This window comes from Prionailurus viverrinus, chromosome E1 (assembly GCF_022837055.1).
Source record: "Prionailurus viverrinus isolate Anna chromosome E1, UM_Priviv_1.0, whole genome shotgun sequence".
Classification (NCBI taxonomy): Eukaryota; Metazoa; Chordata; class Mammalia; order Carnivora; family Felidae; genus Prionailurus; species Prionailurus viverrinus.
In genome coordinates, this window is record NC_062574.1 from 27,433,530 (window position 1) to 27,452,444 (window position 18,915).

Sequence of the window (18,915 nt, forward strand, 5' to 3'; positions counted from 1 at the left end):
GGCGTTTTGTGTCTTTGTCCAACTGGAGAGGGTGTTTCATGTGGAGGGGCGTTACTTAGTCGCCAATGGGCGGGCGCCAGTGAAGCAGGGGAACCAATGAGTGTGAGACGTTGAGTGACAGCTGTCCAATAGGCACTCTCAGTGCTAGCACGGTTTGCGGCTTAAGCACTGCCGCGGTCTGAGGAATGTCAACTATTCAACATGGAGGCGGAGGTCGATAAGCTGGAACTGATGGTGAGTGTAAAGTAAAGGAGATCTACTGGGTAGCTTATTTCTCTCGGATGGCCTCCAAGGTGGGATGCAATTTCGAGTCGCCTGAAACCCTGGGCGGCAGAAGCTGGACCAGATTCAAGTTCCCTCCTCTTGTATCGAAGGGAGTTGCAGCCGCCTGGTCTCTTTTAACCGCCGCGGGGGAAGGGGTTACATCCGGGAAACTCGTGAGGGAAATGGCGGGAGATGCTGAGGTAGCTGGGCCTTTGGAATTCCTTGTTCCGTGCCCTAACCTTTCCGCCCCTCAAGGAACTGTGGCTTGTGCAGGCAGCGTTTTTTGCATTTCTCCCCAAAAGACCCTAACCGCTCCAAGAAGGGGAGAGGTCGTTCACACTCAAAGAAAGGGGGATGGAAGGTGAGGTGGGGAATAAACCGAGGGGGGCGGAGAGAAATCCCATTAGGGCAGAGCCGTTCACGTTCTTCAAGGCGGGTTGAGAAAGTCTGAGAAAGGTTCTAGACTCGCGTGCACAACTTCTTAGCGGTCGAGGAAGCTCCAAGGCCAACATATGTTTGGATCGAAGGTGGTAGCCCTTGGGTGGGGGGAAGGTGTGAGCGATGGGGACCTGAACCTCGAGCTCCTTTCTTGGAGCGCGGGAGGAATTGGGACAAGGAAGGTACCCTGCTTTCGAGTTGCCGAGTTTCATTCATTTATGAAAGTAGGGGGCGCGGGCGAATAATTGGAAAGGATTCAGGCGGCTGCTTGGCCTCCTCCGGGGCGCCAAGCTGAAGGGCTGTCCTAGTTTTTTTCTATGGATCCTTTACCGACTTGTTCTCTTTATTCCCTCTCTCCCATTCTTAGACTACCAGCTAGATCGCCCGCGCTTTTTTCTTCTTAGTTCCCCTTGTTCTATCTTCAGTCCTTACCCCCTCCCTGCATTACTATGTTTGAATTGGGCTGGCTTTCTTTAAAATGAGGAATTTGGAGGACGCGCCCACCATTGAGCTCCTGTCGGTTTTTTGTTAAAGAAAAATAACAATTAATTCAAAAAGCTCAAATCTTTCCTGTCCGTCTCAAACCGCCCGTCCCCCCTCCCCCGCCCTCCCATACCCTGGCCTTACAATTTAGATATCATTTGTGTCAGCGTTGCTCTCTCCAAGTTGAACCTTAGGTCATTTAGCATCTACACTTGTAGTGATCCTGGAAGAAACTGAGTACCATACCCTGATTCCCACCTCCAGAAAACGTGAGAGCTTGATACATCTTATTATTTTCTCCTGATGTATTAATGAATTGTAGCGGCTCTCCCATACAAATTCGACTTGAAGTTTTCCAGTTGATTCTAACAATTTTGAGTTATAATTTTCTTTGTGGGAGTAGGGGGAAATGGGGTGGGAGGGAATGGCAGTGAAGAAGGAAGTTTTTGCCGCTTTCCAAACCTGTAATAATGAACTTTCAGTTCAGTTTTGGTTTTTTTAAATCATGAAATGCCTTTAAACCAACAGAAGAACCAAAAATATGTCAAGTATCCTAGTTTGATTCTGTCAACCGGCATAAATGTTTAACACCATCTTGCCCTTTTACCCGTTCTGAATTTCTCCCTCCAGATGGAGATTTCTGCCTAATTGTAAGATGCTAAATGATACTAATTCTGCTTTTAACAGTTTTCCTCCCCCCTTAAGTTGACTGTTTATTTTTGAGGTACCAATTAAGGTTTTTTTGACTGCATGAGAGTCAGTATTCTCACAGGACTTTTTTTTTTTAGATTGAACACAATTTTTATTTATTTAATTTTTTTTTTTTTTTTGAGAGCGAGAGAGAGAGAGAGAGAGAGAGAGAAAGAGACAGAGAAAGAGACAGAGAATGATCGGGGGAGGGGCAGAGAGGGAGGGAGACAGAATCCCAAGCAGGCTCCAGGCTCCAGGCTCCGAGCTGTCAGCACTTGGGGCTCTAACTCTCAAACTGTGACATCGTGACTTCAGCTGAAGTCCGACGCTTATCCCACTGAGCCACCCGGGCGCCCCCTCTTTTTCCTTTTTAAATGTTTAGATTGAACACAATTTAAGGGGAAAATGATTAAGTGTACATCTTGAAAAAAGTAGGCTTTAGAAAACTTTGAGGTAGCCAGGCTCTTAAACTTGTAAGTGTTTGAATGATTGGGTAGTTTTTAAAAATTCTTTTTAAGAGGTGAAGAGGAGAAAGCAGGTCTTCTTAAATTACTTGCAAGTAACCTAGTGGTAGCCTTCCCCTCCCCCCACTTCCAGTTATTAGTTTGTTTCCATAATCGTTAGAGTTTAAAAAATGTATTTGAACTATTACAGTTTTGTTATCACTGCTTTTTATTGATTGAATAGTAAAAGATGGTGAATCTCATCTTCAGATTTGCCATGTGCTATATCTATGAACTGGTTTATTTTCTAAGATTAGAAAGAAATGATTTCCTGTACAATCCTCTGAGTTTTGGTTCTACCTTACTTGAATAAAGGATTTGTTGAGGAACTAATTTTGAAAATTTATTAAATCAGGGGCCCCTGGGTGGCTCAGGTTTGAGCCACCTGAGTTTGGCTCAGGTCATGATCTAATGGTTCTGGGTTGGAGCCCCACCTCTGGCTCTGTGCTGACAGCGAAGGAGCCTGGAGCCTGCTTCAGATTCTGTATCTCCCTCTCTCTCTGCCCCTCCCCCACTCACTCTTTCTCTTTCAAAAAATAAATATTAAAAAAAATTATAAAAAGAAAAGAAAATTTAGTAAGTGAAAGAGAATGCGTATTATTGAATTTTGAAAATAAAGTATTCTCACTTTGTAGATAGCCTGATCCTCTTATTTTAAAAATATTTCATATTTTTCTCATTTGGATTAATTTCTAATTCAGAAAATTAAACATTTCACTCTTAAATACTTCTATTTATTTATTTATGAATACTTTCCTTAAAACTTGATCCTTGGCTAGCAGAGTTGAACTGTTCTAATACGTGAGTTGTATGGCCTAGGATTTGAGGTCTAGTCATTCATGTTCCAGTTGTCCTGAATTTGAGTTCATTTCTAAATCAAATTAGGAGGTTCAATCTAACCAAGTAGCTGATTTAAAGAACGATTAGTGAAAATGGAAAGTATTTTTGCATCAATCAACATTATTAATGGGGGAATAAACTCATTGTAGTGTTATCTTTGTTCTCTTTTTCCCTTTCACGTACTGATTGAGTGATATTTGTCCACTGTTCTCTTGTGGTACCACAAGTGATTGTGCACAAAAGTACAATGTTATACTATCATAATATTTCTATTTCTGGGCTTACATCTGACTTTTGAATGGTGTCTTACCAGTTAAAAGGTTAGGATGGTGATAATTGGCTTGAATCCAAGAAGACCGGATCCTTAAAATTTCAGAACCTCCTCCTGTACCATATATTATTTTCTCCTTGATTTTTCTGTTGGAAGGAAATGGAGATGATTTCCTGTATTTAAGATCTTTAGGGTTAACTGAAATTTTATTTATTGATTGATTGATTTATAAAAATACGTTATTTTTAATTTTACGGACAGAGAGTGCAGGGGAGAGGGGCAGAGGGGGTGGGGAGAAAGAGAGAGAAAATCTCAAACATGCTCCATGCTCAGCATAGAACCTGACAGGCTTGATCCCATGACCCCAGGCTCATGACCTGAGCTGAAATCAAGAGTTGGACACTCAACTGACTGAGCCACCCAGATGGCCCTATTTATATATTTTTTAAAGTTTATTTATTGCTTTAGAAAGACAGAGCATGTGTGTACATGTGCACAAGTGGGGAAGGGGCAGAGAGAGAGAGAGAGAGAGAGAGAATTGCCAACAGGCTCTGTGCTTTCAGGGTGCAGCCCAACTCCAGGCTTGATTCCATGAACTGTGAGATCATGACTTAAGCTGAAATTAAGATTCAGATGCTTAACTGGCTGAGCCACCCAGGCGCCCCAGGGGTTAACTGAAATTTTAAAATCCCCTTCCATAGTATTCTATTAAGAAGTCTTGTTTAGGAGACGTTAATTCTCTGGAAATCTGTAAACTCTTGAGATAAAAAGCCATAAGATGGTTATAACTTTTTATTTCTTTTTTTTTTATTAAAAAAAATTTTTTTTTAACGTTTATTTATTTTTCAGACAGAGAGAGACAGAGCATGAACAGGGGAGGGTCAGAGAGAGGGAGACACAGAATCTGAAATAGGCTCCAGGCTCTGAGTTGTCAGCACAGAGCCCGATGCGGGGCTCGAGCTCATGGATCACGAGATCATGACCTGAGCTGAAGTTGGCCGCTTAACTGACTGAGCCACCTAGGCGCTCCAGTTATAGCTTTTTAGTATGTAATGTAGTTTAGATTCAAGAAACATAGATTGGGTATTTAGAGATTGAGAAACTTATTTTACTTTTCATTTGTTTTCTCTGATATTCTTTTTTTTTTAAGTTTGTTTGTTTGTTTATTTAGAGAGAGAGAGAGCACATGAGCAGGACTGGGGCAGAGAGAGGGAGAAAGAGAGACTCCCAAGCAGGCTCCACACTGCCAGCACAAAGCCCAATGTGGCTTTGAACCCACAGTGAGATCATGACCCAAGCCAAAGTTAAAAGCTGGACGCTCAACTGATTGAGCCACCCAGGTGCCCCTGTTTTCTCTGATATTCTTAATCATTTGCTGTGGGGAGCTAACCAACAGGTCTCAAGAACAGTAATCTTTTTCACAACTTTGCTTTGGTAGTAATTATAACTGGTTTTGTTAATACCAGTCCTAACGTTTCAACAATACCCATGTTAATAACTTCTAAAGCTTAGGACGTATTTACACAATTCCTTTCTACAGATTTCTGTTGAATATTAATCATAGGTCAGTCATCAGAAAACTAGTATTTTGATATTTAAATTCAATTCTTTTTAACATTGATATACATATTCTTAGGTTTGGGGTGTCTTCTGTACAAAATGGCAGCCCTTCTTTAAATTCTTTTCACACTGAAGCTTCAACTGATGCAAGATGCTTTTGTGTTCCTTTCCTACCAATTTCTGCTAACGAATGCTCTGACTTTATTGCACTACTGTACTTTACAGCTAGCAGTGCAATAGTATTGTCAAAGCATCTGAAAGCAGAATGCACACCAGAATTTTGATTCTTGCCTTACATCTTTCTTCATTATCTGTGAGTAATTTATTACAACCTTTGTTACTAAAAAGTATATAATTTTATTACCCAAAGTGTATGTTTTAGAAAGTCATAACTTGAAGAAAAAAAAATTTTTTAACTAAAAGCTCACTGTCATAATGCATTATGAAACACACTGACATAATACTTATTATAGCTAGAGTTGTTATGGCTTGTTTAAATGAGTAGTGCTTTGTATTTTGCTTCTTTCTATCACAGATTTGGATAGGTTCTGGCAAATCTTTTTTTTTTTTTTTTTGAGTTTTAAGGTGAATTAGTAAGTGATGAAAACAATCTCTGCTGTATATTTCATATGATAACTTGCCCCGAATCTTATTTGGTATTAATTTTGTGTACTATGTAGTTTGTACTTGAATTTAAAACTTAAGAATGCTTGTTTTAAAGTTCTTTTTTGTAATAATGAAATATAATAAAGTATACATTCATTACTTTTTTTGTAATTGATTTTGAGATATAACTTACATACAATAAAACTTACCAAATTTAGTTGTACAATTTGATGAGTTTTGACAAATGTGAACAGTCATGTAACCACCACCACAGACATAGTATAGAAAGAACATTTCTATCACCTAACGTTTCCTGCCCCTTTGTAGTCAACCTCCTCCCCTCAAACTTTCTGACAATCATTGATCTCTAGTTTTGCCTCTTCTAGAAGTTCACATAAATTGAATCATTTATAACTTGCAGTTTTTTGTGCCTGGCTTCTTGCACTTAACACAATAAGATTCATCCATGTTGTTGTACATATTAGTAGTTGGATCATTTTCATTGCTGCGTAGTATTCCATTGCTGTAGACTTACAAATTGTTTATCCATTTACTAGATTATGGATTTTGGGATGTTTGTAGGTTTTGCCTATTATGAATAAAGTTGTTGTGGTATTTATACATTGTGGTATAAGTCTTTGGACATAATGTTTTTTGTAATGTTTGGATGTAATGTTTTTGTTTCTCTGGGGTAATGTGATAAAATATATGCTTCATCTCATAAGAAATTGCTGAAATCTTTACCAAAGCTGTGATTTAGGGTTCCAGTTTCACCACATCTTTACCAACATTTGGTATCTTTGTATTGTCAGTCTTCTTCATTTTAGCTATTCTAGTAGATGTGTAGTGGTATCTCATTAGTTTAAATTTGCATTTCCAGAATGGCTAATGATATTGGACATCTTTTCATGTGCTTGTTTGCAGTTGATATGTCTTCTCTAGTGAAATATCTGTTGAAATTTTTGAATCAGTTTTCAAATTGAAATGTTTGTCTTTTTAATTATTATGAGAGCCCTTTAATTTTCTCTGTTATTTACCCTCTCACATAAAAAATTTTGATGAAGTCCAATTTACACATTTATTCTTCTATGGATTATGGTTTCTGTGTTCTATCTCACAAATCTTTGCCTAACTCAAGGTCACAAATGTTTCTTTTATATCTGTAGTTTTAGTTTTTACATTTAACTATTTGTATTTATTTATTAATGTTTACCTGTCTTTTTGAGAGAAAGAGAGAGAGACAGAGTGTGAGTGGGGGAGGGGCAGAGAGAGAAGGAGACACAGAATCCAAAGCAGGCTCCAGGCTCTGAGCTGTCAGCACAGGGCCCAACATGGGGCTCGAACACACAAGCCATAAGATCATGACCTGAGCCGAAGTCAGACGCTTAACCGACTGAGCCACCCCGGTGCTCCTATTTACTTTTTTTAAAAGTTTATTTTGAGAGAGAGAGAGACAGAGTTCCTGAGTGGGGGATGGGCAGTAAGGAACTGAGATAGAATCCCAAGCAGCCTCCACACTGTCAGCACAGAGCAGGATATGGGGCTTGAACCCACAAACTGTGAGATCGTGACCTGAGCCAAAGTGAAGAGCGGGACATTTAACCAACTGAGCCATCCAGGTGCCCCTAGGTTTCACATTTAGATCTCTGTCCATTTAGAGTTAATTTTTGTATGTGGTATAAAGTGAGAGTAGAAGTTCTTTTTATTTATTTATTTTTCCATATGGATATTCCCTTGTTCTTTGTTGAAAAGATTATCATTTCTCCATTGAATTACCTTAGCTCCTTTGTAATAAATCAGTTGAACAAGTGTGTATGGGTTGGTTTACTTATTTTTGAACTATTTTGTTCCTTAATGTCATATCATACTGTCATGATTGCTGTAGCTTTATAGTAAGTCTTGAAATCATCTAATATAATGCCTCAGACTTTGCTCTTGTTTTCTAAAAATTTTAAATTATTTTGCATTTCAAATAAGTTTTTTGTTTTGTTTTGTTTTGTTTTTTGTCAATTTCTACCAAAAAAGCCTGCTGGGATTTTGATTATGTTGAATTTAAAGAATAATTTGGGGAGATTTGATATTTTAAGAATAATGAATTTTCTGATTAATTAACATTATCTCTCCATTTATTAGATCTTTTTTTTTTTTTTTCAACGTTTATTTATTTTTGGGACAGAGAGAGACAGAGCATGAACAGGGGAGGGGCAGAAAGAGAGGGAGACACAGAATCGGAAACAGGCTCCAGGCTCTGAGCCATCAGCCCAGAGCCTGACGTGGGGCTCGAACTCACGGACCGCGAGATCGTGACCTGGCTAAAGTTGGACGCTTAACCGACTGCGCCACCCAGGCGCCCCTCCATTTATTAGGTCTTTTAAAATTTCTCTCTGGGGTACCTGGTTGACTTGGTCAGCTGGGCATCTATCTGACTCCTGATTTTGGGTCAGGTCATGAACTCATGGTCATGAGATTGAGCCTGGTTGGGCTCTGCACTGCCAGTGCAGAGCCTGCTTGGGAATCTTGCTCTTCGTCTCCCTCTGCACCTCCCCTGTTTGCACCTGCACGTGCTCTCTCTCTCTCTCTCTCTCTCTCATTCTCTAAAAAATAATTCTCAACAGTGTTTTTTAGTTTTCAGTGTATAGATCTTGTTTATAAGTTTTTCATAACCTGTGGAGTGTGACTTCTATTAGTGCTCTAGATCATAAAAATAGACCAAAACTGTTATAATGTGTATTGCAAATAAATTGAATTTCAGAAAAAAGTAAGCTATTTGTTAAACAAATGTCCTTAAAAGCTGGAAGAATGGATGCAAGAGGGAAGAAAGATAGTTGAGATATTATTAGGCATCATTTGGACATCATTTGGTAGGGGATGAAGAACATGACTGTTTTTGATAAAACCATTTTATTCCCAAATTTTGTATATAAAGTCTTTGAGTTACCTCCCTTGCCTCCAGTGTGGCTGTTTTCTTCTTTGGCATTCATTCATTCATTCATTCATTTATTTAAAATGTTTATTCATTAAAAAATTTTATTTTAATGTTTTTATTTATTTTTGAGAGAGAGAGAGAGAGAGAGCAAGCAGGGTAGGGGCAGACAGAGACAGAGACACAGAATCTGAATCTGAAGCAGGCTCCAGGCTCTGAACTGTCAGCACAGAGCCTGACATGGGGCTGGAACCCATGAGCCATGAGATCATGACCTGAGCCAAAGTCAGACGCTTAACCAACTGAGCCACCAGGCATCCCCATTTTTTTTGTTTGTTTGTTTGTTTGTTTTTGAGAGAGAGAGGGTGAAAGTGAGCAAGGGGCAGAGAGAGAGGGAAAGACAGAATCCCATGAGGGGCAGAGGGAGAGAGAGCGAGAAAGAGAAGTGGGGCTCACCCTAAGTGGGACTCATGTTCACCTGAAGCAGGGCTCAAGCTCACCTGAAGCTGGGCTCAAGCTCAGTTGAGTTCACCCAATGCATGACTTGAACTCATGAATGGCGAGATCATGACCGAGCTGAAATCTAGAGTTGGGCTCTTAACCAACTGAGCCACTCAGACGCCTCTTAAACTGTATTTTTGATGTGAACACATCTTTGATTTAAAGAATAGGGTATGAGAGGCCATACATATGAACCCATTTAAAATCAAGTGGGAAGTTTTCTTCTTCCTTGGAGCAAAGTAAAAGTTTTAAAACAAAAAAATCTTACATTTGTTACCCAAATATAATACAAAGTTTCAATATTAATATCTCTGATAATTAAAATTTATTCTTTAAAAAAACATTTTTTTGTTTATTTATTTTTGAGAGAGAGGGAGACACAGAATCCGAAGCAGGCTCCAGGCTCTGAGCTGTCAGCACAGAGCCTGGCATGGGGCTCGAACCCGTGAACCGCAAGATCATGACCTTGAATGGTGAGATATCATGACCTGAGTAGAAGCTGGACACTTAACTGACTGAGCCACCCAGGAGCCACCAAATTTATTCTTAATTAGGCTTTTTTTTTTTTTTTTAAGTTTATGTATTTTGAGAGAGAGAGAGAGAGAGAGAATCCCAAGCAGGCTCCTTGATGTCAGCTCAGAGCCCAACTTGGCTCTTGAACCCATGAACTGTGAAATCATAACTTGAGCTGTGATCAAGAGTAGGATGCTTAATTGAGCATTAATTGATTAATGATTAAGCATTAATTGATGCTTAACTGAGCCACCCAGGCGCCCCTTCAATTAGATTTTAAAAAGGTTATACTTCTAATTTGTCTCAATATATAACATTTTAGAATTTTTTTCAAGTTTATTCATTTAGAGAGAGAGAAAAAGAGAGAGCAGGAGGAGCAGAGAAAAAGGGAGAGTGAGAGAATTCAATATATAACATTTTATTTATGTATTTATTTGTTTTTTATTTTTTTAAAGATTTCTTTTTTTTTAAAAAAAGTTTATTTTCGAGAGAGACAGTGTAAGTGAGCTTGGGCACGCAAGCAGGGGAGGGGCAGAGAGAGAGAGATAAAGAGAGAGAGAGACAGAGGATCCAAAGCAGGCTCTGTGCTGACAGCAGCGAGCCTGATGTGGGGCTCGAACTCACGAATTAGAGATCATGACGTGAACCGAAGTTGGATGTTCAGCCGACTGAGCCACCCAGGTGCCCCAGTATGTAACACTTTAAAACTTTGAATAAGTCAATCCTTGATTCTTTGACTCAATGTTTTTGTCTCATTTTATCAATGAGGAAATAATCTCAGTTTTTGCTAAGATTTTCATTTAGTAAGGAGTGGCTGGCTGGCTCAGTCCCAGGAATGGGTGAGTCTTGATGATTGAGCCCCATTTTGCGTGCAGAGATTACTTAAATAAAAACTTAAAAAAAAAAAGATTTTCATGTAGTGACTGATTGTAAAATATGCCTACATTATTAGAACAATTTATTTTTGTTAGGAAATGTGAGAGTTTTGTAACTTTTATAAATTCCTCCTTTCTCCACTTAATCTGCCTAATTGTAAATGATAGTACTTCATACTTTCAGTAAGTGTTACTAGGGCAGGCTAGTACTAAAGTATAACATATTAACATGTTATGAAACTTATCTGAGAGACAGAGAAATTAAATACATTGAGACAGATGCCATGATGGGATAAGTAAATACCAGGTTCTATGGGGGGCACATTGGAAGGAGGTACCTAAGGGCACCTGGCTGTCTCAGTCAGAGGAGCCTGCAACACTTAATCTTGGGGGTGTGAGTTTGAGCTCCACGTTGTTGGTTGTAGAGATTACATAAATAAATAAAATTAAAAAAAAAAAAAGGAAAGAAAGCAGAGGAGAAAATTTATTAAAAAAAAAAAAAGAAAAGAAAAGAGGCACTTAATCTGGGGAAGGCTTCTTGTTAGAGGTGAAATTTAATCTGAGACTTCAACGATGAGCTGGTATTAGCCAGTGAAGGAAATGGTAAATGTTCCAGGCAAAGGAAGCAGTGCATGTGAAAGGCTAGAGATGAGAGGTGTTACCCGACTGGGGGAAACTACCAGTGGGTCAGCAGTGTTGAGAAGGGGAGCAGTAAGGTTGAGGTGAAGAACCCATTATATCAATATTGTAGCTAATTTAAGTTGAAAACTTCTACCACACTGTTTTTCTTTATTATGTTCCTAAACATTTTATATATTTATGTTCTGTGGTAATCATGAACATATGTTATTTTATTAAAAAAATCTTTATATACACACATTTCAGGTTTTGGGTAAACTATAGGGAAATTTAACTTTTTTTTTTTGAAATTTAACTTCTGATTCTGTCATTGTGTATTGATTTTTGTGTTCTACATGCTTCATTGCCCTGTTTATTTCATGTAAGATAGCATAAACGAGAAGTCTAAAAAAAATAACCGAAAGGAATGTTTATCTGAATATTCTTGTAATAATACCATGTCTATCATTTACATGTACCACAGTAACCTACTCTGGTTTTTTCTTTCCCCCAAAGAAAATAGTAGTATTCTAGTAAAGTGAATGATTCACCCCAATTCTTTACTCTTCTGTGGATCCATATTCTATTGTGGTTTTTGTTGAGATATAATTGGCATATATCATTATATTAACTTCAGATGTACAAAATAGTGATTCAGTATGTGTATATATTGTGAAATGATCACACTAAGTCTAGTTAAACTCCATTACCACACATAGTTATATATTTTTCTACTTTTTTTACTTATTTAAATTTTTCACAAGGCTTTAAGATCTACTCTCATCAACTTTAGAACATACGATACAATATTAACTATAGTCACCATACTGTACATTACTACCCCTAACTTACTTATTTTGTAACTGGAAGATTGTACCTGTGATGGGCAAAGTACATTTCCCTGCTTCTGGATGTGCTGTGGCCAGTGACATATGGATAGAGTGGACAGTGTGCCAACTCTGAATTTGAAAGGCTTTGTGTATTTCTGCTAACCCTGTTATCTCCATGAGAAGAATTATCTTCTGGTTCAAAGAGTATGAGAGACACCTGGCAATAGAACTGCAATGAGAGCTACCAAACTCAGCCTAACCTAGAGCACCAGATTCCAGCCAAGTTACACTTGAAATCAGGAGTTGGACGCTTGAATGACTGAGCCACCCAGGCACCCCAGAAATCAGTGATTTTAAAAAACAGCGTGGATATTTGGCACGATGAATTCAGTGTGGCTGAGGTTGTAAGATGTGAGGCACTGATGAAGAGCATGTATTGTCATCTTGTGAAAAATTATACTAAAAGTTGGGATCAATTCTACAGGCATTGGAGACCCCAATGATCTTTTCTTTTTTTAAATAAAGATTTTATTTTTAAGTAATCTCTATCCAACATGGAGCTCAAACCTATAACCCCGAGATCAAGAGTCACACCCTACCAACTGATCTAGCCAGGTGCCCCAACCCCGATGATTTTTTTTTTACCATTTAATTTGATTTATTATTATTTTTTAATTTACATCCAAGTTAGCATATAGGGCAACAATGATTTCAGGAGTAGATTCCTTTTTTTTTTTTTAATGTTTGTTTATTTATTTATTTATTTATTTATTTATTTATTTATTTATTTTATTTTTGAGACAGAGGGAGACAGCATGAGTGGTGGAGGGTCAGAGAGAGAGAGGGAGACATAGAATCCAAAACAGGCTCCAAGCTTTGAGCTGTCAGCACAGAGCCCGATGTGGGGTTCGGACCCACGAACCGTGAGATCATAACCTGAGCTGAAGTTGGATGCTCAACTGGCTGAGCCACCCAGGCGCCCCAGGAGTAGATTCCTTAATGTCCCTTATCCATTTAGCCCATCCCCCCCCCCAACCCCTCCAGTACCCTCTGTTTTCCATATTTAAGAGTCTCTTATGTTTTTGTCCCCCTTCCTGTTTTTATATTATTTTTACTTCCCTTCCCTTATGTTCATCTGTTTTGTATCTTCAAGTCCTCATATGAGTGAAGTCATATATTTGTCTTTCTCTGACTGACTAATTTCATTTAGCATAATACCCTCTAGTTCCATCCAGGTAGTTGTGAATGGCAGGATTTCATTCTTTTTCATTGTTGAGTAATACTCCATTTTGTGTGTGTGTGTGTGTGTGTGTGTGTGTGTGTGTGTGTACCTCATTTTCTTTATCCATTCATCCATCAATGGACATTTGGGTTCTTTCCATACTTTGGCTATTATTGATAGAGCTGCTATAAACATTGGAATGTATGTGTCCCTTTGAAACAGCATACCTGTATCCCTTGGATAAATACCTAGTAGTGCAATTGCTGGGTTGTAGGGTAGTTCTATTTTTAATTTTTTGAGGAACCTCCATACTGTTTTCCAGAGTGGCTGCACCAGTTTGCATTCCCACCAGCAGTGCAAAAGAAATCCTCTTTCTCTGCATCCTCACCAGCATCTGTTGTTGCCTGAGTGGTTAATGTTAGCCATTCTGACAGGTGTGAGGTGGTACCTCAGTGTGGTTTTGATTTGTATTCCCCTGACGATGAGTGATGTGGAGCATTTTTTTCATGTGTAAGTTGGCCATCTGGATGTCTTCTTTGGAGAAGTGTCTATTCATGTCTTTTGCCCATTTCTTCACTGGATTATTTGCTTTTTGGGTGTTGAGTTTGATAAGTTTTCTAGATTTTGGATACTAACCCTTTATCTGATATGTCGTTTGTAAATATCCTCTCCCATTCCATCAGTTGCCTTTTAGTTTTGCTTGTTGTTTCCTTTGCTGTGCAGAAGTTTTTATTTTGATGAGGTCCCAAGAGTTCATTTTTGTTTTAGTTGTCCCTTGCCTCTGGAGACCTGTTGAGTAAGAAGTTGCTGAGGCCAGGTCAAAGACGTTTTTGCCTGCTTTCTCCTCTAGGATTTTAATGGCTTCCTGTCTTAGGTTTAAGTTTATTTTTGTGTATGGTGTAAGAAAGTGGTCCAGGTTTATTTTTCTGCATGTCATTGTCCAGTTTTCCCAGCACCACTTGCTGAAGAGACTGTCTTTATTCTATTGGATATTCTTTCCTGCTTTGTCAAAGTTGAGTTGGCCATATGTTTGTGGGTCCATTTTTGGGTTCTCTATTCTGTTCCATTGATCTGAGTGCCTTTTCTTGTGCCAGTACCATACTGTCTTGATGATTACAGCTTTGTAATACAGCTTGAAGTCCGCAACCCAATGATTTTTTTTTTTAAACGTTTATTTATTATTGAGAGATAGAGAGACAGAGCATGAACATGGGAGGGGCAGAGAGAGGGGGAGACATAGAGTCTGAAGCAGGCTCCAGGCTCTGAGCAAGCTGTCAGCACAGAGCCTAACGCAGGACTCAAACTCACAAACTGAGATCATGACCTGAGCTGAAGTTGGATGCTCAACCAACTGTGCCACCCAGGTACCTCACCCCAATGATCTTTAAGTAAAGAGTGACTTAGTACAGAATGCCCTTAAACGCAAAAAAAATTTGCTTTTGGGGCACCTGGGTGGCTCAGTTGGTTGTGTCCAAGTCTTGATTTAGGCTCAGGTCATGATCACAGGGTCATAGGATTGAGCCCTGCATTAGGCTCCCCACTCAGCATGGAGCCTGCTTAAAGATTCTCTCTCTCTCTCTCTCTCTCTCTCTCTCTCTCTCTCTCCCTCTCTCTCTCTCCCTCTCTCTCTCTCTCCCTCTGCCCCCTCCCCTGCTCATGTGCATGCTCTCTCTCTAAAAAAAACTGCTTTAAATAATTTTTATGCATGTAATATATGTTCATTGTAATTTATTAGAAGACAGATATGTGAAATGAAAAACACCCTTCAATTCTATGACTATTAAGACATAGGTAAAATAGGTATTTTTTTGTAGGTATATCTTTTGGACTATTGTTTTTCTAAACCAAGTTTGTTAAATATATTTTGAAAATCTGGCCCTGTAGTCCATTATGTGTCCATAGGACACTTAACACAAATAATCTAGGATTCTGAAAGCTTTAAAAAAGTTAAATAGACTACCTTCAACTGATAAAACCAATCTTTTATAGGCAAGGGCTTGCGTATGTGTACTACCCTAATAATTGTAGGGTAGTACAATAACAGTAGTAGTAATAATAATAATAATAATAATAATAATAATGGTAATCATTATAAGCCTACATATTAGAACCTGATGAACTTGGAGCTTCTGCTCACTTTCTTCTGCTTTGATGTTACTATTTGCTGGAAATAACATGTCTGCAACCTGGCGCTTGTGCATATTAGTGCTTATCAGTTTTAGACATGCATTGGCATGTGTTTGTTCTATTTGGAAGAGACGGGATAATCAAGTCTCTAGCAGAAATATACAAAAAACAATTGTGATTTTGTATACATTAGAGGTGGCCCTCAACTTGTTGAGAACTTCAAATATTTCTTCTTAAAATAGGCTTTAGATGGTGGTTGGGTTCCCACGCTGTTTGTTCTTTCAAAGTAATGAATGTTCTTTCATCTTCCTTTTTGTCATTGAACATTTGGTTGTATATTAAAAACTCAGGGATATAAAAAGGAAGACAGGGCTTTTTCCATGAAGACATTTGAAATCAAGTGGTGATGCTACTGAGCAAATGATTATAATATAATAAATGAAATGGTAAGCTGGAGCCATGAATAAAAGAAAATGAGGGTAGATAAAGGTGTTTCAAAATCTGCATTGGAGAGAGGGGTGCATTCATTAAGTATTAGATTCTTTGGGGGAAAAAAAAAAAACAACCCAAAACAAAATATATTGGATTCTTTGGCTGATAATATAACCTAGATCTGGAAGTATTACAATGCCCAGTTCTCCCATTAAATAATGTTTCTAAGTTAAATGTATTTCTTTTTTAAAAATTTTTAATGTTTGTTTTTGAGAGAGAGACAGAGAGAGTGAGTGGGGGGGAGGGGCAGAGAGAGAGAGGGAGACAGAATCTGAAGCAGGCTCCAGGCTCTGAGCTGTCAGCACAGAGCCTGATGCCGGGCTTGAACTCATGAACCATGAGCTCATGACCCGAGCTGAAGTCAGATGCTCAACTGACTGCACTACCCAGGTGCCCCTGTAAAATGTATTTTTAAATTTTTTTTTTCAACATGTATTTATTTTTGGGACAGAGAGAGACAGAGCATGAACGGGGGAGGGGCAGAGAGAGAGGGAGACACAGAATAGGAAACAGGCTCCAGGCTCTGAGCCATCAGCCCAGAGCCTGACGCAGGGCTCGAACTCACGGACTGCGAGATCGTGACCTGGCTGAAGTCGGACGCTTAACTGCGCCACCCAGGCGCCCCTGTAAAATGTATTTTTAAGCCTAGCTACTGAGTCTAGAATGTACCTCTACCAACTCCTCTCATCTCAGACAAGACTGCCGTATTTCTTCCTTTTCCTGTGATTTGATGCTGTTGAGACAAACTCATAAGCCGATGTGTTTGCTTTTTTACAGCACTGGTCCTTTTAAAAGGGAGCTCTATTGTGGCAGTGAGAATCTATAGGTTGTTTGTAAAAGGAAGTTTTTTTAACTTGGTCTGCAGTTCTTTCCTCCTTGCAGTTGAGTGGTATGTAATACAGTGTGCCATTTAGTTTAAAGCCTTAAGCCAATTATAATAAAACTAGTATAACAATATTATATGTTTATGAAATTTGTAGCATATTGTAAAATTCAAAGTTATTTCCTAAACTATTCCTTTTTCCATTTTTTAAGTATCTTCCTTACAGTCCCAGTCTGTTTCCAAGGATATTCAAATGGCAGAATGTAATTTGGCTGTCTTTGGGGCTTTAATATTGATCTCAATGGACTTTTCCCAGCTAAATTGCATATTTTATTTATCACTCTCAGGATGGGCATAAAAATTTCCATTTATTTTTGTTTCTGATTTAGAAGAAAACTGGCTTCTGAAAATATGAATGTCTTGTGTGTTTTTTCTTTAAAGCACTAGTGTTTTATTTTAAATATTATAATGTTCCTAAGAATAACGTCACTTAAAGGTAAATAAAGAGTAACCTCACATTGCTTCTCAGCCTTTTGGCTAAGGTGGAGTGTAAAGAGTAACCTCACTGTTTACAAGGCTTTAAGAGACTAATTTAAAACTGACAAGGGCTAGTGAATGATGTTTAGCAGTATCAATTTGCTCCATTAATCAGACACTAATGAATTTTGGAGACTATATTAATTGGTCAGGAAATTTCCTACCATGTGACTAAAAAGTTTTCCTTTTATGACCAGATCCTAGAACCCTATCGATATTGTCTCTGCTGTGTAAATAGCTCTGAGTAGTGCAATATTGCTTATAGGGTTTTGGTGTTTGGGAAGAACAATGGGCAGGTTGCAGAAACTATGTAGCTGAAACTGAAGCAACATTCATCTTTGTTTAGGAAGAAAACAAATAGTAGAAGCTAATTCTTAATATAAACCTTAAATCTGAAACTCAAATGTTGATTTTTAATGTCTTAGGAGGAAATTTATCTTCTAAATTTTAACATTTTGATAAATTAAAAGGGTTTATTTGTAGAATTATGAAATAATAGAATGATAGTGTTGAAAGGGACCTTAGATTTCCAACTCTCTCATTTAATAGAAGAGACCCAGAGAGATGGAAGACTTACTTAGGGCCACATAGCTTGTTAGGGATAACAGGGTTAGAACTTTTACCATGTATCTCAATCCTTTTCTTTTTCCTGGACCATACGACTAGATTGTGTTCAGAGGGAATTTTTATAAATTTATTTTATTTATTTATTATTTTTTTTAAGTTTATTTATTTTGAGAGAGCAAGTGAGCATGAGCAGGGCAGGGGCGGAGAGAGGGAGAGAGAGAATCCCAAGCAGGCTCTGTGCTGTCAGGGTGGGGCCCACGAACTGTGAGATCATGACCTGAACCAAAATCAAGAGTACTGACACTTAATTAACTGAGCCACCCAGGTGCCTCCAGAGGGAGTTTTTTAATAGGCTAACCAGTGATAGATTTGAACCTGAAAAAAACCCAAACTTTAAACTTTAACTTTAGGTAAAGTCTTTACATTTGTCCCCCATCTATGTGACTTTTATTGGCTTTAATGTTATGTATATCACATATAGACTTTGGTTCAACTGCTTAAAAAACATACTAATGAAAATACAACTAGAGGCAAATCACTTAGATTTTTTTATTTTTAAATGTTTATTTTTGAGAGAGAGAGAGCACACATATGTGCGCACCTGAGCAGGGGAGGGGCAGAGAGATTGGGGGATAGAGGATCTGAAGCAGGCTCTGTGCTGACAGCTGAGATCCCCATCCTGGGGCTCGGACTCACAAAAAGAACTGTGAGATCATCACCTGAGCCAAAGTTGGGCGATAACCCACTGAGCCACCCAGGCGCCCCTAGACTATTTCTTCATTTATAAAATGAAGAGTTCAAATCAGTGAATCTTGAACAATTGCATTAGTATCCTTTTCTTTTTTGTTCCCTGCTTATTCCCTAGCCCACTGATTCACTAATGAGTAAATACTTGCCCTGTGTATTATCACAAAATATTCTGTTCAGTTCTTCATAGAGGATTACATTCTACTTTCAAGCTGTTTTCCCATTCTACTTTCAAGCTTCTTCTTTTAAAAAGTTTTTAATTGTGATAAAATATATATAACAAAATTTACCATTTTATCAATTTTAAGGTTACAGTTCGGTGGTATTAAGTACATTCTTATTGTTGCATAACCATTACCACCATGCATTTCCAGAACTTCTTCATTTTTCCTAACTGAAACTCTGTACCCATTGAACGATAACTCCCCATTCCCTCCTCCCCCTGTCTTTGAAAGTCTGTTTACAATTCTGTGTAACTTCTGAAA

General features: G+C 38.4%; 1 protein-coding gene across 2 annotated transcripts in view; it reads left to right on the plus strand.

The window, feature by feature from the left end:
* The first annotated feature begins 145 nt into the window (after positions 1-145).
* Positions 146-18,915, plus strand: part of SKA2 (spindle and kinetochore associated complex subunit 2) — a 46,149-nt gene continuing 27,379 nt past the window's right edge. For both annotated transcript variants that reach the window (XM_047833780.1, XM_047833781.1), the window contains exon 1: positions 146-234. In XM_047833780.1, coding sequence (XP_047689736.1) covers positions 202-234 — 33 coding nt within the window. In that variant the 5' untranslated portion in view covers positions 146-201. The remainder of the gene's footprint in view (positions 235-18,915) is intronic.